The sequence below is a fragment of the Mytilus galloprovincialis genome, chromosome 2, assembly GCF_965363235.1.
Source record: "Mytilus galloprovincialis chromosome 2, xbMytGall1.hap1.1, whole genome shotgun sequence".
NCBI lineage: Eukaryota > Metazoa > Mollusca > Bivalvia > Mytilida > Mytilidae > Mytilus > Mytilus galloprovincialis.
Genome location: NC_134839.1, coordinates 9,198,564 through 9,225,116, shown reverse-complemented (window position 1 = coordinate 9,225,116; position 26,553 = coordinate 9,198,564). Strand labels below are relative to the sequence as shown.

General features: G+C 32.2%; 1 protein-coding gene across 3 annotated transcripts in view; it reads left to right on the top strand.

Moving 5' to 3' along the window:
- LOC143062842 (anaphase-promoting complex subunit 5-like) overlaps nt 1-19,388 on the top strand; it is a 61,029-nt gene extending 41,641 nt beyond the window's left edge. For all 3 annotated transcript variants that reach the window (XM_076234650.1, XM_076234651.1, XM_076234649.1), the window contains 17 exons: nt 811-1,079; nt 1,342-1,424; nt 1,684-1,796; nt 2,337-2,568; nt 3,246-3,312; nt 4,466-4,567; nt 5,027-5,220; nt 8,588-8,669; nt 9,019-9,111; nt 9,521-9,588; nt 9,958-10,071; nt 12,554-12,677; nt 12,909-13,105; nt 14,031-14,147; nt 17,342-17,489; nt 17,960-18,122; nt 19,158-19,388. In XM_076234650.1, the coding sequence (XP_076090765.1) occupies nt 831-1,079; nt 1,342-1,424; nt 1,684-1,796; nt 2,337-2,568; nt 3,246-3,312; nt 4,466-4,567; nt 5,027-5,220; nt 8,588-8,669; nt 9,019-9,111; nt 9,521-9,588; nt 9,958-10,071; nt 12,554-12,677; nt 12,909-13,105; nt 14,031-14,147; nt 17,342-17,489; nt 17,960-18,122; nt 19,158-19,369 (2,358 nt within the window). In that variant the 5' untranslated portion in view covers nt 811-830 and the 3' untranslated portion in view covers nt 19,370-19,388. The remainder of the gene's footprint in view (nt 1-810; nt 1,080-1,341; nt 1,425-1,683; nt 1,797-2,336; nt 2,569-3,245; nt 3,313-4,465; nt 4,568-5,026; nt 5,221-8,587; nt 8,670-9,018; nt 9,112-9,520; nt 9,589-9,957; nt 10,072-12,553; nt 12,678-12,908; nt 13,106-14,030; nt 14,148-17,341; nt 17,490-17,959; nt 18,123-19,157) is intronic.
- Nucleotides 19,389-26,553: the final 7,165 nt, after the last annotated feature.

The window sequence follows — 26,553 nt, the reverse complement described above, 5'->3', positions numbered from 1 at the left end:
TATGGAGATCACATTGCATCATTTTCTCTTTTAAGATCCAATAATTGAATGTCACCTGAAAATTCTTGGTGGATTTGTGATCAGATGAAAAATTCATTTTCAAATTATCAATAAATTGCAAGAAATAAAATCTTTTAAAAATCTTATTAAATCAATGGAATAATAACAGGTGTGGGGAATATGTCTCTCAGGCATCAATCCAACAACACATAAGATAAGTGTAAAATAAACAAGCTCTAAATCCCCCATAGTATCTAAAAATGAAGAACGTTAACAAGGGCTTTCAAAGGCCAGTCTTTACTAGGAAAATTCCTTATAAAGGCTATTCCCTATGAGTAAAAAAGTATTAGTGTACAACAATTTCTTTGACAAGGTTCCAGTGGTACTTAAACATATGGCAGAGTTGAACTTGTTTAATGAGCAGTCGGCATCAAGAGTCTGTAGCTTCTTTCCCCAAGGGAGGATATAGGCTTAGTATTTAGTTAGAAAGTGGTTCACAACATGGCATAGTTACCATGAGAGTGATGCATGCTCTTGAAATTTTTCAATAGAAACATTTTATCTTTTTCATTACTGCAAATTATTATAGGAATGATTGCATACATACAACCCAACATATAGTTAGACCAGAATTGAATGATGTTCTGATATCTGAATTGTATTCAATTTTCTTGAGAACCAATGGCCAGGTTATTCACATGCAGTATGCCTGCAAAACTATCAATGAATCATAAGCTTCATTCACTTTTATTTGTTCCGTAAATCAGTGATTTCAGGATAAAACAAATAATTGCTCTTTTACTTTTAAAGCATTACAGTAAACAGACAAAATGTCAAGTGCATCAAATCATCAGAAAGACTTGTTTATATTTGGACCTTTTGGTAAAAAACCATTAAAGGAGCAGGTCACACCACACAAGATTTCATTAATGGTACTGATATATGAGTACATAGAAATGAGAAGACGTCATAAGCCTCCTGTTTTTGTGGGATTTGGTGCTCAAGATACCACTAGTGAAGAGAAATTTAAAGAACGAGAAAAGAGAGACTTCATGACATCAATACTCAAACTTATCCAGGTTAGAAACTTGCCTATTTTTATACCCCATTAAATTGGAATCTTTCTGCAAAGCTTGCTTAAAAGAATCTTTTAGGTAAGAAATAACTGGTTTCCTATGTTTTTAAAGGTCACACTGAATGAAATGATCATATTTAAAAAAAAATTTATCATAGTTTCATAGTAAAGTCCTGAGATTGGAGGAGGAAATTATTTAGTGCAATTATCTGTATTAAATTTAATAAGTTGGTATTTCTTTTCATTATTTATGTCTTATATTTTAGAGTCCTAATATGACCTTGAAAGATTTAACTGACCAAGTTCAGCCTATACTGAAACAAACACATTATGAAATATTTGCTGAAAGGTTTGTATTTGTATTGACAAAAAGGACTTCTTCTAACCACATATGTATATTATCACTATTCATAGCAGACAATGCAAATTAAAATTATAAGGTATGAAATTTCAAATAATCCGTCTAAATGTACCCATTGGGTTACGTTTTTTATTTGTTATTTTGTACTTTAAGGAGTAAAAAAAAACTTCTCATTATTTTTTGTTGAAACAAGCATTTACATTTTTTTTTATTAGTAAAGCTTTATTTCTCTGTGTTTATATTGTAGGTTAAAAGGATTTTACCAGGAAGGTGTTTTACTGTTGATGGATTTCTTCCAGGATGTAACAAAACAACTAAGTGACCCATCCAATGGTGTTATCAGTGCCAGTAGTATACTAGGTAAATTATAGATGAAATAGTTTTGACTCTTAGTGGGAATTTTGAAGGTAAGCCAAGAAATGCTTCTCAAATATACTAATATGGTAATAATTTTCCGTGGTTTCATTTATTTCTGTGGGCACCAATTTTTCGTGGATCTATGAAAAATTACATGTTTGTGGATTTATAATTTCCTGGTTTTACCAAAGTCTACATACAAGCCTATAGAAAATTTGTCATCTGTAGTTCTGTACCCACAAAATCCAAGAAAATTGGTATCCAACGAATAATAATGAATCCACAGTTAGCACAGTAACTGTTTTTCTACCTCTGGATTCTTACTACTGCTGCTGGACTGCTCCTCCCTAGGGCTATCATCATCTTATTTTTTTAGTAGCAATGATTTCTATGCAACTGATGGTTTACTGTGTATAATATTATTGTTTTTCCTTTAATTATAAATCTTGCATCTATGAAACTTGTGTATAAAAAGTGCACATATACTAAATGTATTTACAATTTATATTTCTCCATACATTTGATGCATATATTTTTTTACAGGTCTGTTCCTCAGAAGAATGATAGTAGCATTTGAAAAGCTATCATTTTCCCAAGTGACAAAGTTATTTACAAGATACAAGGATTATTATGAGGCTGGACAAGTAGGAATGGGGATGGACGAGAGTGATCAGTTTGGTGGATCATTAATCGACTCCATCACAAGTCAGTCTGGTAGATTTAGGAGTGGTCTAGGTCTGGGAAAGTCATTTGAGAGAAGTCACCATGGCGATGGGTATGTACATTTTTTTTTGTATTTCAGTAAATCATTAATTGAATATTATCACAAGTCTTCCTAGCAGATCTAAAAATGGCTATAGTCTTTTGAAAATCTTTTGGAACATGTAACCATGGCAACATGTAAATTGAGTAGTGGGACATTAATGTATCCATTACCATGATAACTAGTAATTCTATTTTTATTAAAAAGTTGACAATATGAGAAAGTCTCTTGATGAAAAGTAACTAATAAAGGACCATTGATTGTCTTTGTAATCACTGATATGACCGTATGTTAAAATTATAAAGAATAAAAGTGATCATGATGTTGAATTTTTATGCCAGTGGATTACTGATTGACAAATATTACAAGTCAGTTTGATAGATTAGGATTGAGGTTAGATGAGTTTAATGTTGTGCTGTAGTTTATATTTTTATTGCTTTTTGAAATTTGCTAAAATTGTTAACTTCAAGAAATCTCTTCAATAGATTGAAATAATAAATTTTAGTTAGGTTGGAATAATGTGCAATGAAAAATCAAAAGAAGGCAGAATGTCAGTTCAAGTATGCAGGGTCTCCAGTTTTCCTATAAAACATTTAAAACATCAGAAATCAATGTATAATAAAAAGAATTTTTCTGGTAATGGAAATGATATGAATCAGATTTATTACAAGTTATTTTCTTTTTTATAGGAAATCTGATGATGTTGATGGTGGATTCTTCTCATACAAACAGGCAGAATACTTTATATCAAGACAGGTAAACTGATCAGCATTAGCAACTATATCTTACAGCTTCCAATAGTTTATTTATTTACAAACTACTGAATCTGGGCATGTATAATACACAGATTTTTACCTAAAGGTTCAAATTTGTTTCAAGCAGAAAATAAGATAAAAACTTTAATTTGATATGTTAGTTACATGAACAATTATTTTTGGCTTTATGACTGAAAAGCGGATTTTGCTATAAAATACAGCAAATGACACACACGATTTTAACCATACCAGAGTTTCACATTTCAACAAGTAAGGAAAAGATATTTTTCCTGAACTTCTGTGGGGAAAGGTCATGTGGATTATACATAAATACAGATTCTATTCAAATTATTATGGTAATAAATGAATCTTTTCCAATACTTTAAAACAATAAATTTTCACCGAGTTTAATTCAGGTAAGAATATTTTTGTAATGTCTGTGGCATTTACTTTCTGCTTTACAATGGTGATGGTATTTAAGAGTAACCATTACTAAGTATATACAGCAGATACAGAAATTGAGATATGAAGAGATATGTGTTTACAGTGCTAAACTCATGTGCGATGTGTCTCTCACAATATCTTTTTGATATTACCCTAGCACTTTAGGGAGTGCTTATATGTTTATTGTCTATTTGAGTTAAGTCTTTTGGGGTATGTGACTCTAGGATATGATAGGTGATCAACTTTAAATTAAACTTACAGAATGTACCTAACTAAAGGCTCACTGCAGGATATAAAAATTCTCACCAATAAATGATGGTGAATTCATAAAAAAATCTACATATACAAATAAACTTAATAAAATTTCTTGGATTGTCAAAATAGCTTTGTATTGCCAGCACTGGCAGAAGGTATAATCAATTTATTTGAGAATACATTTTATCAAAATCATTTAATGATTTCAATATAACTTACTGGCAATGAATATTTAGCAAAGATTGTTTTTTGTTAAAGTCCTAAAATAAAATTTTGAACAGATTTTTTTTGAATCCATTCAGTCATTGTCAGTACTATCATTATAAATTGAATAAACTATTATAGTTCTTAGTCAAAATTGGTTGACATTTAAATTACTCTGTTTTTGCTGTCTGATTAAAAGTCTAGCTGTCAGAATTAAATGTCACATTTGATTGTTTTTCGATTGTTTTCAGGGATTTTTATTGCAACATAATGAGAATGAGGCTTTATCACCAGCCAAGCTACAAGAAAAGATAACTGATATGTTAAGATCAAATCCTGACATGGCTGAGGCTGTAAGTTAAAGAATTGAAAAATGAAAACTTTTGATTTTCCTAGCTGAAAGTGATAATTTTCCTACCTGTATAACAAACTTTCTAAACAATTTAGTTAAAAGTCACCCTCCAAAATTGAAGAAAATGCTAGAATGAAAAATCATATTTTATTGGACAAATATAATGCAATATAACTATTATTTGTTCATGTTTAATTCATGTTTGTTTTTGACTAGGAACAGGGCAAATCAAAATTTTCCATCTTTCTCTTTGACCACCATCATTCCAGGTGCTAAAATTTGACATTTTGTCATAATTTATAACGAATTTTAAATAAAATTTACTACTTTACATTTACCGAAGTACTTTAAATAATTCATTTGTATATTTTAGCAATTTCATAATTTATAACGAATTTAAATAAAATTTACTACTTTACATTTACCGAGGTGCTTTAAATAATTTATTTGTATATTTAAGCATTTTTTAAGTTATCTGAACAGTTTACGTGTTAAAGAATACTGTACTGCACTTCACAACCTCTATCATTACTTTGATCGGAATACAAATATTGGCTCTGATGGTAGTTCAGGCAACAAGAACAGAGAAGAGGCAGTGAGTCGACGTTATGCTGCACTCAACCTTGCGTCACTGCATTACAGATTTGGGCACAGGTAAAGTTGATTTGACTATGGGATGAATTAAAAATAACATTGTTTTTTTTTTATTTTTAAGGTAGTGTTTAAAAACTTCATTATCTTTTAAAAGATGTATTTTATTTCATTGGATTGGTTACTTTCTTATTTTGAAGAAGAAATAATGAGACCAGTGACCATTTTAAAAGTACAGTCAGCATGATTTTCAAGTTTAGAGAAAGCAAATCACATTTATGAATAGTTTACAAAACTTGGTGTTTTTTTTTGCCAGACCAAGGACTGACAGGCTGCAAACTGTTGCTAGTCCTTCAAAAAATTGGTGGTCCACCAATTGTCAATTACTTACTGGTTCCAAAATTGACACATTATGATAACATTATTATTAGGAAATCTTAAACCAAACACCAAATGTTGCATTGATAGCGGCTTTGTGAAAAACTGTGCACATCCTGCTACAAGCATGAAATTTTGCATAGACCTTCCTCAACTATTTCTCTTTTATTTCAGATAGGGAGGCATTTAAAAAGTCAACTTTTATGTGGGGAAAATCCGTAAACCAACAAATTAAAAAAAACCTGGCCTTAGTGGTTTTGAGGATAACTAGAAGCCAATAGTTTAATGACAAGCAAAAACAAAAAAACAACATTTTCTTTACATTTTGAAAAAAGTTTAATATTAAAATAGAAAATTGATATTTCTATTTCCGCCATTTTGGATATTACCGGAAGTAAGATTTTTAAAAGGATATGTCTTATACATTGTATCCATGAGAAGCACAAAAGAAAGGATCCTACACAATGTAATGATAGTAGCAATACATTAAAACACATTTCAATTACCCTCCCTAAAATATGCTTATTCTAGTACTATGTCGGCCATGTTGGATTTTACCGGAAGTAGGGTTTTTGAAGACATCTAATCTATATCATATATCCAAAAGTAGTATATAACAAAGGTTGGTACCAAATAGTATGTTAGTAGCATGATAATTACACCTTTTCACACACTAGCCTTCGATATAGGGCTGATTTAAGTATGATGTCGGCCATTTTGGATTTTACCGGAAGTGAGACATTTTTTTCAAATGCCTCCATATCTGAAATAAAAGAGTAAGAGTTGAGGACGGTCTATGCAAAATTTCATGCTTGTAGCAGGATGTGCACAATTCGTCTGAAATATGCTTGTAGCTGCTACACTATTTATAACCTTCCACATGGCAATGTAAAGCTAGTTATTTAGATCTTAAACCTCTCCAGTTTATATGATGTCATTAGGATTAAACAACATATTTGTGTTTCCACAACAGGGGTTCAAATTAACATTTGGTTCTGGAAGGTCCGGGACCTTTGACACGCCAAACTGAAAGGTCCACAACCTAAATTCAAGGTCCTACTTTTACTTGAAATATTTCCTAACTCAGTAAGATACAAAATTGATGACTTGCTTTTGGTGTTAGGTTAAAATTAGCTTCACTGTTGCATTGTCAAAATCACTGTTGCATTACATGTTTATTAATGAAATGTAATTATCTTAGCTTGTATATTAAAAATTCAAATAATCTTTTTTTTTGAGTATTTGGGAGGGTGTCACTGTGGGTGGGAGGATTTTCTCAACTATTTGTGATTAAATACTCGTTATAGTATTATATTAAACAGTTCAAATTTAAAGCTGTTTGAGTGTATCATATCTAGTTGCACTATTATATATATATATTTTTACTGGCCCTTCAAAATTGACAAGAAATTGATAATCTCTTGGGCCACGGTTTTTTAATTTGTTGGTTTACGGATTTTCTACATGAAAAAGTCGGGTCGGTCGGTCGGGAAAAAAATTAAAAAAATATCTTTCAAGACAGAAAACTGATATGCAAAATAAATATATATTTCACCTTTCTATAATAATATGTTTGTTATCCTATTTTGTCATCATTTCTTAAATTTTAGTTAAATGAAATACTATTGCTCAGTTGTAATTAAAATTGCATGACATTGCCTAATAATTTCCCGTAAAAAAGGGGGTGCACGGACAAAGACGTAATTAAATTTCATAAAGGAAGACAAATTCACATAGCTCTTAATCAATTCCAGAAAACTTGGTGAATAATGATCTTCAAGAACGAAAACTGATAAAGAAATAAATGTAAAAGCGTGGTAAAAAAATAATTTTCAACACACGCGTCAAAAACGTAATAGACTCGTCCACTGGAAAAAATGAGAATATCGGGTTAATCTGTTGTCACGCATTCCCGTTTTTATCCAAATGGACGAATTTTTTTTTATTATCTATGAAACAAGAAAATTTTAAATGATCTGTTAATATTCAGTACTTTAACTTGATGTCCTGAACTTCCACCTGTCCACATTTGGACAAGTCTATTTCTATGAGAAGATGCATCTTACGGACTGTTGACAAATAAGAGAAACGAACTTATTGTGTAATTGGTTTTAAACACGGGTTTCGTTCCACAAAAATATTTGTCCAAACGACATGTCAAGGTCATTAATAATTGATTTATCTATTTTTAGAAACGTAAACTGGAAGTTTCATTTTTTCACAACAGAAAGTGTTATCAATTCTGTTAGTGATTAATGCATTTCATTTTATAAAAAAAGGATAATTTATTTATTTTTCAGGGATAATGCATTTGTTAGGGTCGGCGGGAATGAAAAAGCATGAAAAGTCAATTTTATTTTTATTCTGGAAATCGGCAAAATCAGGTCGGCGGATCCGTAAACCAACAAATTAAAAAATCCTGGCCTTGGAATTGTAGTACTTTTTTTACACTTTACATTTTTTCAGAAATTAAAAAAAAAAATTCTTCAAATATTATTTTTTTGAGAGGATTAATATTCAACAGCATAGTGAATTGCTCAAAACCAAAAAAAAATTTTAAGTGCATTAGACCACAATTATTCTGTGTCAGAAACCTATGCTGTCATGGCTGTGTCAACTATTTAATCAATCCAAATTCAGAGCTCTATCCAGCTTGAATGTTGTGTCTATACTAGCCCCAAGCGTTCAGGGTTCTACCTCTGCAGTCGTAAAAAAACTGCGGCCTGCAGAGCATCTGGTTTAATGTTGATTTTGTCAGTCAGATACAATTTTACTCAGATTTACACTTTACTGGTTGGCTATTTCCGGTATAAACCTAGTGGTTGAAAAAATTAGCATCGATGTCATGAATAAAAAACATTAAAATCGTTTGGAAATTTTGGTAAAAAAGGTTGGCAAAGTTTTTATTTTCCTTCAAATCGCGGGTCTGTGAGGCATAGGTAGTAACCAAAACAAGGGCCAATTGCAAAAGTGGACGGTCGCGGACCTGGGACCACCGCTAATTTGAACCCCTGCACAATTTAAATAAAATTGTTAATTGAATTTATTTCAGAGACGAATCATTAGCTGCATTACATGAGGCTATAAGAATGGCACAGGAGACCAATGATCACGAATGTTTACAGCATGCCTTGGTAAGTGTCAGTAATGGTCAGTTTACAGCATACTTTGGTAAGTGTCAGTAATTGTTAGTTTACAGCATGCTTTTAGAAAGTGTCAGTAATTGTTAGTTTACAGCATGCTTTGGTAAGTGTCAGTAATTGTCAGTTTACAGCATGCTTTGGTAAGTGTCAGTAATTGTCAGTATACAGCATGCTTTTAGAAAGTGTCAGTAATTGTTAGTTTACAGCATGCTTTTAGAAAGTGTCAGTAATTGTTAGTTTACAGAATGTGTAAGTAAAGTGTCAGTAATTATTAGTTTACAGCATGCCTTGGTAAGTGTCAGTAATTGTTATTTTACAGTATGTTTTTGAAATATTACAGAGTTGGTTACACAGGTTAGAGGAACCAGGGACATCTTACACAGCTAATCTCATGGCTAGATCTGTATGGAAAAGTGAAGAATTAAACCTACCTGTAAGTTCTATGTTTGTTAGCACAACATGCATCTCACCTTAAACATGTTAAATATATCATATATTCCTGAATAGAAATTGTGTAGACTTGTGAAAGATGTGGACATGCAATCGAATAGAATTGGGAATGGAAATAGTGAATGTGTCACAGAAAAAACAACAGGACCAAACAGAAGAAAACAGCCAAAGGCCACCAATGGGTCTTCATCACAGCATTAAAATCCTACACCCAGAAGCTGGTGAGGTATTTTCTTGCTGTGTTGAAGACTTGTTTGATAAGTGAAATTATTGTCTGCCTGATATTTTAACAATATCTTTAAGTTGTATTAGTCAAGGTGAAGTTGTCAGGTTCCATTTTATTTCTCGCTAACCCTGGATGAATGATTAACATTATTTCTTTATGCTTGCAGAATATCACTTCAATGGGAGTTCAGTCTTTAGCAAGAAATAATGCATTCGCTACAGCAAAGCCAGCAAGGTAAGTATGTAACTTTACGAATAATAAACATTAATTAAGATTTGAAGATTTATAAATGCTAGGAAAATATTTTTAAAAAAACTAACAGGACATAATTTTGATACATTACAGTCATGTGACCTTAAATTGTTGCTGTGAAGTGCATATACATTTTCTGAAGGAATATTATTAATCCTAAAATTATTTTTCCTAAATTATTAATCCTAAAAAAACATGTACTATTGAATATAATATTCATTTGACTTGAAAATACATAAAAATTAATGAGCTGCCTTAGATAGAATTCAACATTATGCTAGTGCATGTATACATGTACAGGAAATCTGATAATCATATGTACTGAAGAATTATAACTTCAATTCTTTTCAGTGTGTTTGAGTTTTTGTTGAAGAGTGACCTATTGAACTGTCAACATTCACAGTCTCACTTTATGTGTGTCAGTTATGCCCAGAAATCAGCTCTATGGGAAATGTATGGGAAGAGGTAATACAGGTTTTATATTCTACCAAAAACCTATTGCTTTACAACTTTATAACACACAAATAGTGTAACTTGTCTAATCTGACTTCTGAGTATTCCAAAATCCTGTTTTAACTGACACATTTTTCTAGTCCCAAAATATGCCTATCTTTGCAGAAAAAACCTGAGTACTCCGACACCATACTTAATCTAAATTTTGTTCTGGTCACCTAATATGTCTGATAAGACAGGTTACACTGTATTTACAAGCATTTAATGCAAGTGAAGAGATGTTAATAAAATTGAGAATGGAAATGGGGAATGTGTCAAAGAGACAACAACCTGATTTTTATAACTTCGGTTCTGATGGAAAGCCTTTTCTTTGCTTATTCGACAAATAATATATCAAATTTGAAATCAAGTTTGATTTTTTGGAAAGATTAGAACTTGTTCTAAATCTTTACTTAGGCACCAGCCTCCCTAACAACAGGACAGGTTAGCTACTGTTACTAAATGTATTCACACTGAAATATAGTTCCCTATGGTTCTGATATATGTGCACATAATATACATATAAACTGAAAAAAAACTGGGTATATTATTGGAGCAGTTCATTCAAGAATGTATGTCATTAAGGTGTGTTGATGTGCAGGCTTTTAAAAAACATTTTGATTAGGTAACTGGGTATTGATTCAACTAGTCATTATCACTAAACAATCAGAGACAAGGTGAACCTTTAATTACAATGCCATACCTCCTAAACTGCCAATCAAATTGACCACATTACCTATCAACCTCAGTCTTACATAATTATACAGACCACTCAATATAATTCTTAATACACAAGTACAAAAATTTATTTGACCTCATAATTGAATACACAAATGTGTATATTAGATGTTTGATATTTATAAGGATGATAGATTTATTTATTGCCAATTACTTTTGATCTACATTACATAAAGTGATTCTGTAAATTATATCTGAAAGATAAATGATTAATGGATTAACAAGATCTTAATAAAATGAAATATGAATATAAATATGAATAAATACAAGGTATTCAAGTAAGGCCTATAATTTACTTGATAAATTTCCAATAATCATCTGTAATTAATCAACAATTAAATTAGTACACTTTTTTTTTATCAGGAATTGGCTTGAAACAGTTTATAAATTTTAAAACGTTTAATTATAACAAACCATTGTTTATTAGTTTATTTCCCATCAATCATTATGTCTATTTTAGTCATTTGAATTTTTATTAGATTGATTGATTGATTAATTGTTGGTTGCTTAACGTCCAGTGGCAAATATTTCATGCATATTCAGGACGAGAACAAGTTCACAATATATACAATAGGTATGTTGATACGATAGAGGACATCCGGGATGATGGTCGGGGAAATTTGGACTACCACTGGAAAATGAGGGTATTTTGGATAGGGACAGAAATTTTGCCTTGCAACAGGCCACCTATGGACCCCTCAAAAGAGTTGTTGCAAGGGTTCTTAACGTGCAAAGAGCGTGGCACTCTCTTTACACGAGGCATCGGATTTAACGTCCCCCTTCTGACCGGACGTGACTGCGAACTTGATACATCCCGCACAGCTAAACGGACGCCCCACTTCGGCAAGCGTTTTACTGCCGGTCGGGAGAAGACCAAGTGACCATATTTCTATACCCTAGTCACCCGTGGGTATAGAGGTAAATACATATGTTTGCAATCAAGAAAGAATCCACATTTCAATAAGATAAGTTTTTTAATTGGTTACGTTGAAAAAGTACATTTTCAATGCCCTGTGTTGAAAAATACTTTAAAAATTGATCAAAAGGCACTCTCAAACTTTTAATCTTCAGTGCCCTATAACCTCTGTTTCAACTTATAAAATGCCCCATAACAACATTTTTCAATTTTGTTTGTTGACACTTTAAAGTTTTAAGCTGTTGGTCCAGATTTATGTCTTACAAGGATAGTTGGTAACATTTACTAGAAGAATTTTTGCATTTTTTGTTTTTTTTTAAACATGTTCAGAACCGGCAACATAATTTCGATAAGATATAAACTGCAGTTTAAATAAAATTGTGCAAATTAAGAGACCCATATTATTTAATTTGAGCTCATTTTATCTTTATACTGGAAAAACAAGTTTCCTTCTAAAGACCTGCTGTAAATGCAATTTTCAGCAATAGTGCTTTATAAATGTTCATTTTTCCCCACCATACCTTAATATGAAATAATTCAAACTACTCTTCTAATCTTTCCATGAGTGATTTCCATCACTTTGATTTTGTCATGCAATCAGTGTTTAAAACTTTTGTAGGTATGACAGAATCAATTTCAATATAAAAGAATTGTATAAAAAAAATTATTGAAAACATCTACAGGTAAAGGAAAAAAAATAAAAAAGCCAGGAAAATTAATTTTTTCTCATGAAGGATTTAGCTTATTAGACTTCTTTAATGATGAGAGTTTGAAATAAAAGTGTTTTTTTTTCTATTGTAGAGAGAGCTCTGCTATGTGTAGTCTGTTAGTATTAAATTTGAATACAGCAGTAAATGGAATATTTCATAATGGAGAAGCTGTGTGTATAGCCCTGTGTAATGTAGCCAGGTGTCATGCTGATGATGTGAGTATATATGTGTATTCTTGTAGTTGGTGTGTAAGAAAAATCTTTTTGTGATTAGATTTCATATGGTTTTAGATGAAACTGATACAATTATGTTTAACTCTTCTGTCTGTGCATGTTGCATACATATACTGTAGATTCATTTATTTTCTATTTTCATGGATAACAATTTATGATTTTGCTCAAGTTTGCTTGCAAGGAATACACAGTACATTATATTTGAAATTTTAGGGTAACTACAGTGCAGCATTTGACATCATCAGTAGTGCTAAACAACGATTTCCAAAACACACTCAGCATGCACATACATGGATGATATGTGAACAGCAGCTGTTATTTGACAGAGCTGTGATGAACAGAAAATTTGGACAAGCTGAGACAAATGTAACAAACATTAGAGCACTTAATGAAGACGAGGCTGTTATTAGGTATGGTAAACTTGTAGATTTCCTGTAAATGGTTTAAAAAAAAACAGCAATGAAAAACATTTCTTCGAAAATACATTTAGTATTTAGTATAAATATGATCTGACTTATACTGGATCTTTCTGATGAAATGTGTTCAGCAAAGATAAAAACATGTAGCCCCCTTTCACTATTGTAAATGAATTATTTATCAAAGGTTTGAAGCTCTTTAAACTTCATTTCAAAATATGATGAAGCAGAATTTAAAGAAACAACATTGTAAACTTCTCTGCATCTTTTTATAAATGTCTCCATTCCCCTTTTATTTTATTCATTTCATTGCCAGGACCACAAATTAACATGAACACCCTTCTATTTTTTTATGACATCTCGCAGCTGATATCCTGCAGACCTCATAAGTCTGTGAATAAGGAGATAGCACCAGATGTTTTGGAATGAAACAACTAGACATTAGTCAATCTACTGTCTCCTGCTCTTGATGTCAACATCTGATAGTAAAAACAGTTGATATCAAATTTACATAATCACATTGAAAAAGCTCCTATAAATGAAGATTTTTTTTAAGACTTTTTGTTCAAGATTTGTCTGTCCCCCAACTCACTCAGGCATTCTCTCACCCCACCCCCCAAAAAATCTGCCAGTCAATATTGCTGCAAGTGGAACTAAGGAGCAGCAATTAATCAATCATATATCTGCAATGCAAACATATATATATATATTTTGTATTATATGCCAAAGGGGTCCATAAAAATGTAAGAAGACATAGAGAGATATTTTGTTGAACTTTATGTCTTATCTTCTCAAGTGTTGGGAGAGTTAGTAGCAATGCAGTTATACATTGTTTACATGTCTTAAATTTCATGCAGAAATCAATTACTCAAATGAACATAATGAACACAATATAATTCTAGTATATTTCTAAATGTAGAAACGCCATACTGAACAAGGAAAAAGGGGAGGTAACTCAGTCATTAACAGAATTGACTCAGTTGTTAGAGAAAGTAAAGAAAGACAAGAGAAAATATGTCCCTGATTTTCCTTGTAGGTGAGTAGGATGTCCATGTTACCATGGCTACAAATACATAGAGATAATTTTGATTTGATAAACTAACAGGTTCTAAGATATTTATAAGAAGAAATAGTGATCAAAATTGTTTGAAAACTATTTTTGTATTTCAACTTATTACCAGAATCATGAATGTTTTATTGCATTTCCTGAAGTAAAAGTTATGCCTGATAGGCAATGGATACATATGGATTCTACCACTGCATATAGTTGGTGATACAATTATTTTATCAACTTGAGACAGTTCATTTTTCAAATTTAAAGAACGAGGCTCTTCGAGCGGTTTACATGTTTGAAATTTAACTTATTTTAGTATTAAACCAATTTTGAAGACGTTTCGGCCATTGAAACGTTTTAAAAATTGGTTTAATACAACATTAATGTAAAGTATGATCCCTATAGGAATTTTAAAACAGGATAAAATTTAACTGTCGAGAGTGAATAAACATTATATTGCGCACGATTTGGTGGTGGAATCTGATTTTTATAATGATTTAGAATATATATAAACAAATAATCTTTCCCTTTCAAACAACCTGCAAAAAGATGTGTTAACTCTACATGACGTCACAATAGGAATTTCAGAGGAAAGCAAGTAAAGTTTACGTCATAATCAAAATTTTGACCAATGAAGAACTTAGATCAAGTGAACCACACACTGATTGAATAAAATTAATCAACAAGAATCAGAGAATTACAGATATAAGTGAATATAGAGCATCCCCTCCTCTGATGTCTTATTTTTTCTTCAAGTTATCAACTTGAAACATCTTAAAAAGCATATTATATTGCTAGTTGAATGGGTTGTTTATTGGGTAACATGTACAACACATTCCTTGCTTATTTTGGAAATCAGATACTTAAAGTTAACAAATTTATTTTAGCTGTATACTGTAGATTCGTTTATTTTCGAGGATATCAACTTTCGTGGATTGAGGAAATCTTGCATTTTCGTGGATATTTGATTTCATAGTTTTTATACGACCGCAAAATTTGAAAAATTTTTCGTCGTATATTGCTATCACGTTGGCGTCGGCGTCGTCGTCGTCGTCGTCGCCGTTGTCGTTGTCGTCCGGCGTCCGAATACTTTTAGTTTTCGCACTCTAACTTTAGTAAAAGTGAATGGAAATCTATGAAATTTTAACACAAGGTTTATGACCACAAAAGGAAGGTTGGTATTGATTTTGGGAGTTTTGGTCCCAACATTTTAGGAATTAGGGGCCAAAAAGGGCCCAAATAAGCATTTTCTTGATTTTCGCACTATAACTTTAGTTTAAGTTAATAGAAATCTATGAAATTTTGACACAAGGTTTATGACCACAAAAGAACGGTTGGGATTGATTTTGGGAGTTTAGGTTTCAACAGTTTAGGAATTAGGGGCCAAAAAAGGGCCCAAATAAGCATTATTCTTGGTTTTCGCACAATAACTTTAGTTTAAGTAAATAGAAATCAATGAAATTTAAACACAATGTTAATGACTACAAAAGGAAGGTTGGTATTGATTTTGGGAGTTAAGGTCCCAACAGTTTAGGAATTAGGGGCCAAAAAGGGACCCAAATAAGCATTTTTCTTGGTTTTCGCACCATAACGTTAGTATAAGTAAATAGAAATCTATGAAATTTAAACACAAGGTTTATGACCATAAAAGGAAGGTTGGTATTGATTTTGGGAGTTTTGGTCCCAACAGAATAAGGGGCCCAAAGGGTCCAAAATTAAACTTTGTTTGATTTCATCAAAATTGAATAATTGGGGTTCTTTGATATGCCGAATCTAACTGTCATGACTGTGTATGTAGATTCTTAACTTTTGGTCCCGTTTTCAAATTGGTCTACATTAAGGTCCAAAGGGTCCAAAATTAAACTTAGTTTGATTTTGACAAAAAATGAATCAGTTAGGTTCTTTGATATGCTGAATCTAAAAATGCACTTAGATTCTTGATTATTGGCCCAGTTTTCAAGTTGGTCCAAATCGGGGTCCAAAATTAAACTTTGTTTGATTTCATCAAAAATTTAATAAATGGGGTTCTTTGATATACCAAATCTAACTGTGTATGTAGATTCTTCATTTTTGGTCCTGTTTTCAAATTGGTCTACACTAAAGTCCAAAGGGTCCAAAATTAAACTTAGTCTGATTTCAACAAAAATTGAAATCTTGGGGTTCTTTGATATGCTGAATCCAAAAATGTACTTAGATTTTTTATTATGGGCCCAGTTTTCAAGTTGGTCCAAATCAGGATCTAAAATTATTATATTAAGTATTGTGCAATAGCAAGTCTTTTCAATTGCACAGTATTGCGCAATGGCAAGAAATATCTAATTGCACAATATTGTGAAATAGCAAATTTTTTTTTAATTAGAGTTATCTTTCTTTGTCCAGAATAGTAAGCAAGAAATATCTAATTGCAAAATATTGTGCAATAGCAAGATTTTTTTTTAATTGGAGTTATCTTTCTTTGTCCAGAATCAACTTAAATCTTTGTTATATACAATATACAATGTATATTCACTTTTTACTACCAACTGATAAATAAAAATAATCTTTACCATTCACTGATAACAAGCAGTTTTTTTACATCTTAATATTTTATGATGTATTTAAATGAGTAGTTATTGTTGCAAACTCCATTAGAAATTTTAATTGAGATTAGTTTTGGAATAAGGGAAAGGGGGATGTGATTAAAAAAATTGGGATCAATTTTTCTCATTTGAAATTTCATAAATAAAAAAGAAAATTTCTTCAAACATTTTTTTGAGAGGATTAATATTCAACAGCATAGTGAATTGCTCTAAGAGAAAACAAAAATTTTAAGTTCATTAGAACACATTCATTCTGTGTCAGAAACCTATGCTGTGTCAACTATTTAATCACAATCCAAATTTAGAGCTGAATCCAGCTTGAATGTTGTGTCCATACTTGCCCCAACCGTTCAGGGTTCAACCTCTGCGGTCGTATAAAGCTACGCCCTGCGGAGCATCTGGTTCAAGTCTGCATAAATTCCATTACAAAATTTATAATGTGTTTGATATTTGAATTCCTGGTTCCTGTATTACCAGGAAATCCACCAAAAATTAATATCCAATGAAAAATGATGAATTCACAGTAAACCATTCAATGGAAGACAAAAATGTTTTGAAAATATTTCATTAATAGAATCTGTTATGCTTGTTTTGTAGGGTTTATTTAGCCTTAGCTGAATTATTTGTCCAGACAGGGAACCATACCTCTAGTCTGTCCCATGTCCTGGATTGTATTACACATGCAAAGGAGCATCATCTACAATATATGGTGGCTCTTGCTACTGTTCATCTGTCTTTTATACAGGTAATTTTTTAGATTTTTGCAGAGAAAAACAAATATGATGTATTAGTGAATTTATGACAGTATGGGGTTACATTTACCAAAAAAATACAGAAATTTTCATACTTTGCCAAAATATTACAAGTGCTATTTTTCTTCCAAAACATTTTAAATATTGTAGGCTACTAATCTTAATTTCATGCTATAGGTTATGAATAGATTTATACATTGTGTACGAATTATACAGGAAATGGGCATAATTATTTTATGAATAAAAATTTAGGGGCCATCATTTTGAAATAAAATAATTAAGAATAGAATTTGAATAGAATTTGAATAAAATGCTTTGAAAAAAAATATTAATAGATCAATTACAAACAATGAATAAAAAACTTTTAGACTTTGACATATATTGCTTGATTTCTTAAATGAGTTGCTTGTTTATTGTTTGTGAAGTCTCCTGTATTTTAAGTATATCATTTTTTATTTTGCAGTTTTTAATGCAACTTCCACAACCAGCCTTAGAATTATTGAGACAACAGCTATTACCTATTATTTCTCGTGGTAATCTGTTTGACAAGGCTAGGACAATGTATTGTTATGTACGATGTCTGGTAGCTGCTGCTAATAAAGGTCCAGAACAAAAGAAAAGAGCAGGTCTGTTTGAACTATTCTAAAATGTAACTCAATTTGTTGTAATCCATTATTTTTCAGTTATCAGTTTCGTAAATTCCTTTGTATATTGCAACCTAAAGATGTTAGAATAGATCTGATTCGTAACTTCCTCCCCGATCAGGGCTGGAACCTGTACTTTTTATTTCTAATTCTACGACAATACCGCCTAGCATTGCACAGAGAACTTATCCCCTCCTCTAACTGTAGCTTATAAAAATAAGCTTTTATTTCGGGAGGTGTTACCTTCTCATAGGAATTAAACAAGGATCTCTGATACAATACACAAAGTATTTATATATATAAAATTGAGAATGTGTCAAAGAGACAACAACCCAACCATATAACAGACAACAGCAGAAAGTCACCAAAAGGTTTTCAATGCAGAGAGAAATTCCCGCACTCGAAGGCGTCCTTCAGCTGGCCCCTAAACAAATATATATACTGGTTCAGTGATAATGGACGACATTCTAAACTCCAAATTAAACACAAGAAACTATAATTAAAAATCATACAAGACTATTAAAGGCCAGATGCCCCTGACTTGGGACAGGCGCTAAAATGTGGCGGGGTTAAACATGTTTTTTGAGATCTCAAACCTCCCCCTATACCTCTAGCCAATGTAGAAAATTACACGCATAACAATACGCATAGTAAAATTCAGTTCAAGAGAAGTTCGAGTCAGATGTCAGAAGAGGTAATATATATATAATATAGAGAGAGAGGAAGTGCAATTATACAAACGACCTATGCTGATAAGTTTTCCTCAATTCCTTTGTATACTTTGCACTGGTACTTAGTGAAATGTGAGATTTATTACTGAGATTTGAGAAAAATCTGCATTCAGAATTTCAGATCTATGTATCAAATATCAGAATGCACATTCTTATTATTGCGATAATCACTTAGTCTCATTATTTGCATTAATAATAACCTAGCAATAATTTCTTAATTTACATTAATATAAAATCTGTTTTAGAAATTTTTTTAATATTCATACATTTACTTTTTATTTTTCAGCATTAGTTAGTGCCGTTAATATGATGGACACAGTTATTGACTATTTTAAACAATTAGAGGCTCACCAAAGGATAAAAGATGCTGTGTATTATCAAGCAAGATTGTACAATGAGCTAGGAAAAACAGCAGAAAGAAACAAATGTGCTTATCAGTTCAAACAGCTAGACTCTCAGTACCCAACATTTAACAAAGTATCTGTTTGTGTATTGTAATAATAAATGTTCAAAAATATTCATACCAATTTTTATTCTGTAACTAAAGTGTATTAGTGGAGTTTAGTGTCTGTGTGTCTGTCTGTCTTTAACCCATCTCTGATGCTTTTTTCCCAGAAGTTACAAATCAGAGCTGCTGTGGATTCATTTCTTTTCATGGGTGCCAATTTTATGGAGTAAGTACACATTGTATTTTTGAGTGTATGTAAATTCATTGTTTAACAAAAGTGTGCATACACCAGTGGCGGATCCAGGGGGTGGTCCCACGGCGCACCGGACCACCCCCATGACGAACCTCAATTTTTATACGCCCGTCAAAATTTTGACGGGACGTATTATGGTATACAAATGTTCGGTGTCCGTCCGTCTGTCTGTCCGGCGTAAACATGTCGCACCGTAACTTGAGAACGACTTATCTAAATTTCATGAAACTTAATATAGTTGTTTTTTATGATGGTTAAATGATCTGTATACTTTTTGGTGAAAATAAGATTTAAACTTTTTGAGTTACGGCACTTTGTAACTAAAACAGGGGTGTGTTTTTTTTCACATGTCGCACTGTATCTCAAAAACGTTTCTTGATTATTGCTTAAAACTTTACACACTTCTTAGTTATATTAATCTTAATATCTGTATACTTTTTGGTGATGATTCAAAATTTCATTTTTGAGTTATTGAGTATTTTGTAAAAAAGGGGGAGGTTTTTTTACATGTCGCGCTGTATCTCAAAAACGATTTATGATTATTGCTTAAAACTTTACACATTTCTTTGTTATATTAATCTAAAGATCTGTATACTTTTTGGTGATGATTCAAAATTTCATTTTTGAGTTGTTGAGTATTTTGTAAAAAAGGGGGAGGGGGTTTTTACATGTCGTGCTGTATCTTAAAAACGATTTATGATTATTGCTTAAAACTTTACACACTTCTTTGTTATATTAATCTAAAGATCTGTATACTTTTTGATGATGACTCAAAATTTCTTTGTTTTATTAATCTAAAGATCTGTATACTTTTTGGTGATGATTCAAAATTTCATTTTTGAGTTGTTGAGTATTTTGTAAAAAAGGGGGAGGGGGTTTTTACATGTCGTGCTGTATCTCAAAAACGATTTATGATTATTGCTTAAAACTTTACACACTTCTTTGTTATATTAATCTAAAGATCTGTATACTTTTTGGTGATGATTCAAAATGTTTTGAGTTATTGAGTATTTTGTAAAAAAGGGGAGGTTTTTTTTTACATGTCACGCAGTATCTCAAAAACAATTTGTGATTAATGCTGGAAACTGTACACACTTCTTTGTTATATTAATCTAAAGATCTGTATACCTTTTGGTGATGATTCAAAATTTCATTTTTGAGTTGTTGAGTATTTTGTAAAAAAGGGGGAGGGGTTTTTTACATGTCGTGGTGTATCTCAAAAACGATTTATGATTATTGCTTAAAACTTTACACACTTCTTTGTTATATTAATCTAAAGATCTGTATACTTTTTGGTGATGATTCAAATTTCTTTGTTATATTAATCTAAAGATCTGTATACTTTTTGGTGATGATTCAAAATTTCATTTTTGAGTTGTTGAGTATTTTGTAAAAAAGGGGGAGGGGGTTTTTACATGTCGTGCTGTATCTCAAAAACGATTTATGATTATTGCTTAAAACTTTACACACTGCTTTGTTATATTAATCTAAAGATCTGTATACTTTTTGGTGATGATTCAAAATTTTATTTTTGAGTTATTGAGTATTTTGTAAAAAAGGGGAGGGATTCTTTACATGTCGCGCCGTATCTCAAAAACAATTTGTGATTATTGCTTGAAACTGTACACACTTCTTTGTTATATTAATCTAAAGATCTGTAAACTTTTTGGTTTGATTCAAAATTTTATTTTAGTGATATTTGTAAAAAAAAAAACAGGGTGGTGGGGGGTTTCACATGTCCCGCCTGTCTCAAAAGCAATAAATGGTAATTGCTTAAAACTTTCTCAGAAACTATTTATGATTATTGTATAAAACTTCCACACAAGACGTCGGGCGTATCATGCGCTCATGGCGCAGCTGTTTATTTTTTAAAGTGTCTATTTTTTCAATAACTAGCTAATTAACAAATTAACACTTAAGATTAATCCTTTCATCACACTAATTGGTTATGGATTACCTGGATACCTGGAGGTGTCACAATGATAGAATACGGATCAATGCGTTTCACCTGTATACATGTAATTAAATTGTCAAAACAACTCGTCAATATGAAGAAGTTGACTTCTTATTTTGAAACGTAAATACAAATTATTGTATTTTTAAGTGAAATTTCCATATATATATAATTGCATTGTCCAACTAACGGAGTCTCGGTTTTAAATTTCATTTATGTACATTTTGAAAAAACAATCATTATGAATGAATTAAATTAAATTTGTTTATCTATCCCTTCCCCCTTTTCTCCTCCCTTTTCCTTCCTAAAAACTTTAATTGTTTAAGCACGACTGACTGACCTACTATTTTAGGTCGTCAAGCTGCCATAGTCCCAAACGCAAGATGGAGCAAGATGACAATATTCAGCCTAGAAAACGTCACAATTCAAATCTAGATGAAGTTTGTGATAGTCGAGGGAGCTCATTTGAGGAGTCACTTTTGGATACAATTGTTAAACTCACTTGGAAACTCAACATATACCCTCACGACACTTACCATAGAGGAAATCCTGGATAATCATAGGTCTGTTCTTTGTTCCTTTGGTATTTCAACCAAAGATGAAGAACTGGATCTTCCATCACTGTATTGGATACCTAAACTACATAAGTGTCCTTACAAACAACGGTATATTGCTGGGTCTTCCAAGTGCTCCACGAAACCTCTTTCTAAATTATTAACATCTATTTTATCAGCAATCAAAGACGGGCTTCAAAGTTATTGTGAAACTGCCTATTCTGGAGGTGGCGTGAATCAGATGTGGATACTTAAAAATTCCAAAGATCTTTTAGAGTACATACAATCTAACTCTCTTTCATCTTGTAACAGTATTAAAACATTTGACTTTTCTACTCTTTACACAAGTATTCAACATTCCAAACTAAAAGACAAATTGAAAGAGTTGGTATTACTTTGCTTCATAAAAAAGAATGGCCAACGTAGATACAAGTATCTTGTCTTAGGGAGGGATAAATCATACTTTGTAAAGAATCACTCTGATTCAAACAAAAAATTCTCTGAAACCGATATTACCAAGATGCTTGATTTCTTGATTGACAACATATTTGTAACATTCGGAGGACGTGTTTTTCAACAGACTGTCGGCATCCCAATGGGAACAAATTGTGCCCCTCTACTTGCCGACTTGTTTCTTTATTATTATGAAGCTGACTTCATGCAGGAACTTCTTAGGAAGAAAGATAAGAAGTTAGCAATATCCTTTAACTCCACTTTCCGCTATATAGATGACGTTCTTTCACTAAACAATTCAAAATTTGGTGACTATGTGGAACGCATCTATCCCATCGAATTGGGAGATAAAGGATACTACAGATACAGTTAAGTCGGCTTCATATCTTGACTTACATCTAGAAATTGACAATGAGGGTCGGTTGAAAACAAAACTTTACGACAAAAGAGATGATTTCAGCTTTCCAATTGTGAACTTTCCATTTCTAAGTAGCAACATTCCAGCAGCACCTGCATACGGGGTATATATTTCCCAATTGATACGATATTCCTGTGCTTGCATTTCCTATCATGATTTTCTTGATAGAGGGTTACTGCTCACGAGGAAGCTATTAAACCAAGAGTTTCAAATGGTGAAGTTGAAATCATCCCTTCGTAAATTTTACGGACGCCATCACGAGTTGGTTGACCGTTATGGAATAACTGTTTCACAAATGAGGGGGGATAGGACCTTTATCGGGACTCCGGGACCGGGTGTTTTTAAGCTCGGGATTTCGGGATTGACCCTTTCGGGATCCGGGAATCCTTTTTTTTTCGGATTTCGGGATGTCGGGATTTGCTTTATTTAAATTCGGGACCTCGGGATTTGGTTTTTTCAAGTTCGGGATTTCGGGATCAAGACCCTCATATCCCCCCTCACAAATGATATCGGATATGTTCCTTACGTCGTAACTACAATCCCCTTCCCTTTCATGAATCTGACCTACCGAATTATACGTTTTACCGGATTTGTAATCACATAAGCAACACGACGGGTAACATGTGGAGCAGGATCTGCTTACCCTTCCGGAGCACCTGAGACCACCCCTAGTTTTTTGGTGGGGTTCGTGTTGTTTATTCTTTAGTTTTCTATGTTGTGTCATGTGTACTATTGTTTTTCTGTTTGTCTTTTTCATTTTTAGCCATGGCGTTGTCAGTTTGTTTTAGATTTATGAGTTTGACTGTCCCTTTGGTATCTTTCGTCCCTCTTTTAAACCTTCATGTTCACACGCTCAGCCATTGCAGTTTTCTACTAAAAATGATGTTGGTAATTTTTCATATAAACAGCAACTCAATGATGAACAGAAATATCAACTTCTTCGGAATCATTTCATTCCGAATAAAACATTTGTATTTCCAGTTACCAAGTATGGGGGTCGTAACAGAACATTTCAGAGTACTTGGTTGGAAAGATATGTAGGCCTTGTATATTCACCTTCTTTAAAGGGCTGCTTTTGCATCTATTGCTTCTTATTTGGATCAGATGATTAAGGTGTTTTATCATCCAAACCTCTTTTAGATATGGCCCATGCTCACGACAGGCTTACAAAACATTTTGGGAAAGACGGTAAAGAGGCCAAAAAATCACATGAATTTGCTAGGGAAAAGGCACTCACTTTTCTTGCTGTGATGGAAAATACCAAAGATGATATTAGAACTCAACCAAACACAAAAAATGCCGAAGTTGTAAGAAAAAATCGCGAAATCTTGTCCTGTGTTATCAAATTTGTGATTTTATGTGGGAGGCAAAATTTGCCTTTACGAGGACACAGAGATGACTTCCAGCATATTGGTGACAAAAACACTAATAGTGGAAACTTTCAGGCCTTGCTTGACTTTCGCATTGATTCTGGGAACGAGAATTTAAAACGCTATCTCGAAAACTGTCCTCGAAATGCAACATATTGATCTAAAACAATACAGAACGAAATAATTGATTGCATCAAAGATTGTAATGTTGATGATTTATTGGCTGAGGCTAAAGACTCTAGGAATATGTGCATTGCATGATGTTGTCCAAATTCATGATCTTCCATAATGTCGAAGGTATTTTTTAACCTTTTTCATACCATTCAATATTCATTTTGGACCACCCCCAAATTTTTTTCTGGATCCGCCACTGTACACACTTATAAGTAAATTTTAATTTTTAGTTGAACATTTTAATTCAGGATTTGCTTGTAGTCACAAAAAATCAGTGTACCACCAATATTTGATATTTGATATACAGTTTATTTTTGAAAACTATTTAGCGTCATATCAGTTTGCTATGTAGTTCCTGTTTTCTTCATACATCTATGTTTGATTTTCAAACTAGGCCTTGAAGATCACAAAAGAGGCATGATGTCAAAATCTGTATCTGGTGTAGAAAATTTGGGCCATTTATGTTATTACTACCACAAGATCGAGACTACTGCTGGTAGACTAGCTATTAGTCCTCGGGTATCAGCAGCCCAGTAGCTTAAATTTGCAAATGATGATCATTTGAATTGAGGGTTTGTTCCCACGATAACCTGTTGCGGGAGACATATAAATACAGGACTTCTGTCCGTCCGTCCGTCTGGTCTTGTTTAAAGCCCTCTCACGTGTTAAATTATTGCTAGTGGCTTCTTTTAAAACTAAAATCATAGGTTTATATCAGAAATGTCTTGGACAGGTTCAATATCAGTCTCGATCAATTATTTCTTAAAGAGTTATGCACTTGGAAACATTAATTAGATGTAAAATTGCATCGTTAGCGCTCCCATTTGTTCAAATATTGCCAGATTTTATGAAACTTATATCATAGATTCATATTAGCAATGTCTTGAACGAGTTCCAAAATCAGTGCTGATCAATTATTTTTAAAAGAGGAAACATCAGTCTCAATTTGTTTCTTAAAGAGTAATGCCCCTGGGAAATAATAATTATTTTGAAAATTGTATTGTTAGCTCCCTTTCATATATTCAATTATTGCCAGAATTACGAAGCTAATATCATAAGTTTATATCAGTCTTTGACACTTTTGAAAATCAGTTTGGATCGAATATATTTAACAAGTTATGCCTTTGAAAATATGATTTATATTTGAAATTACATTGCATTTGCTGTTTAACCTTTAATTCTTAAAGATTTTAAGAAAGAGATTTTTTTTTTGTTATTGTCCTTGTACGATAAAATATATGCCACACCGAGACCACTGAAACGCTGTTCTTTTCATAATTATGAATGCTTATAACAAGAAAGGATTGGTGTTGCCATATTTGTTTTACAGAGACATCGAAGCCTTGAAATGCAAAGCAAAACAATGGAATCTTCAAGATTATCTACGCTTTGTCTCTATCACAATCAATATCTTCACCATACATTTTTTCTCTCAAAATCTGACTAGGACGATACTAATGTTGATTTACTTTCAATTTATTACAGTACCACCTGTAGTTACCACGGCTTTTGTAATGGGATGATTTATATAACACATGGTGTGTATAGACTTTTATGTTTTTCGCAAATATAGTTATTTGACATAATTTAAATGAAACAATTTTATACTAGATCTAAAATGGTAACGCCAAGTCTTTGTCTTTAAGCTACTTTGACCATTAGCAAAGTAGCCCGCGCTTCAGTACCAGTATGTGTCAAGGATGTAGTAGTATTCATCTTTATTTTCATCTCGTGAAATTCTCATTTAGACACAAAAGTCCGTTTGTTTTTACGCTACAAAACGGTTTACTATTTGCCAATTAAATTTTGAACTCGTTCGAAATTAATTTAACATAGTATGCCATTGTCATGTGGCATGAGCACAAACACCAACATTATACTTATCATACTACCACATGGTTGATACCCCTACTTACGGGTTGTAAGTTCCAAATGTATCATGATGCTTTTTGTACTAGCAGTTACATTTTGCTTAATATTTTCAGTTCTCCGAGTGACTTCAACATAGATTGCCACTTGGACAGCTTTGGCTGTTTTGTTTAACTCTCTTGGTTTATG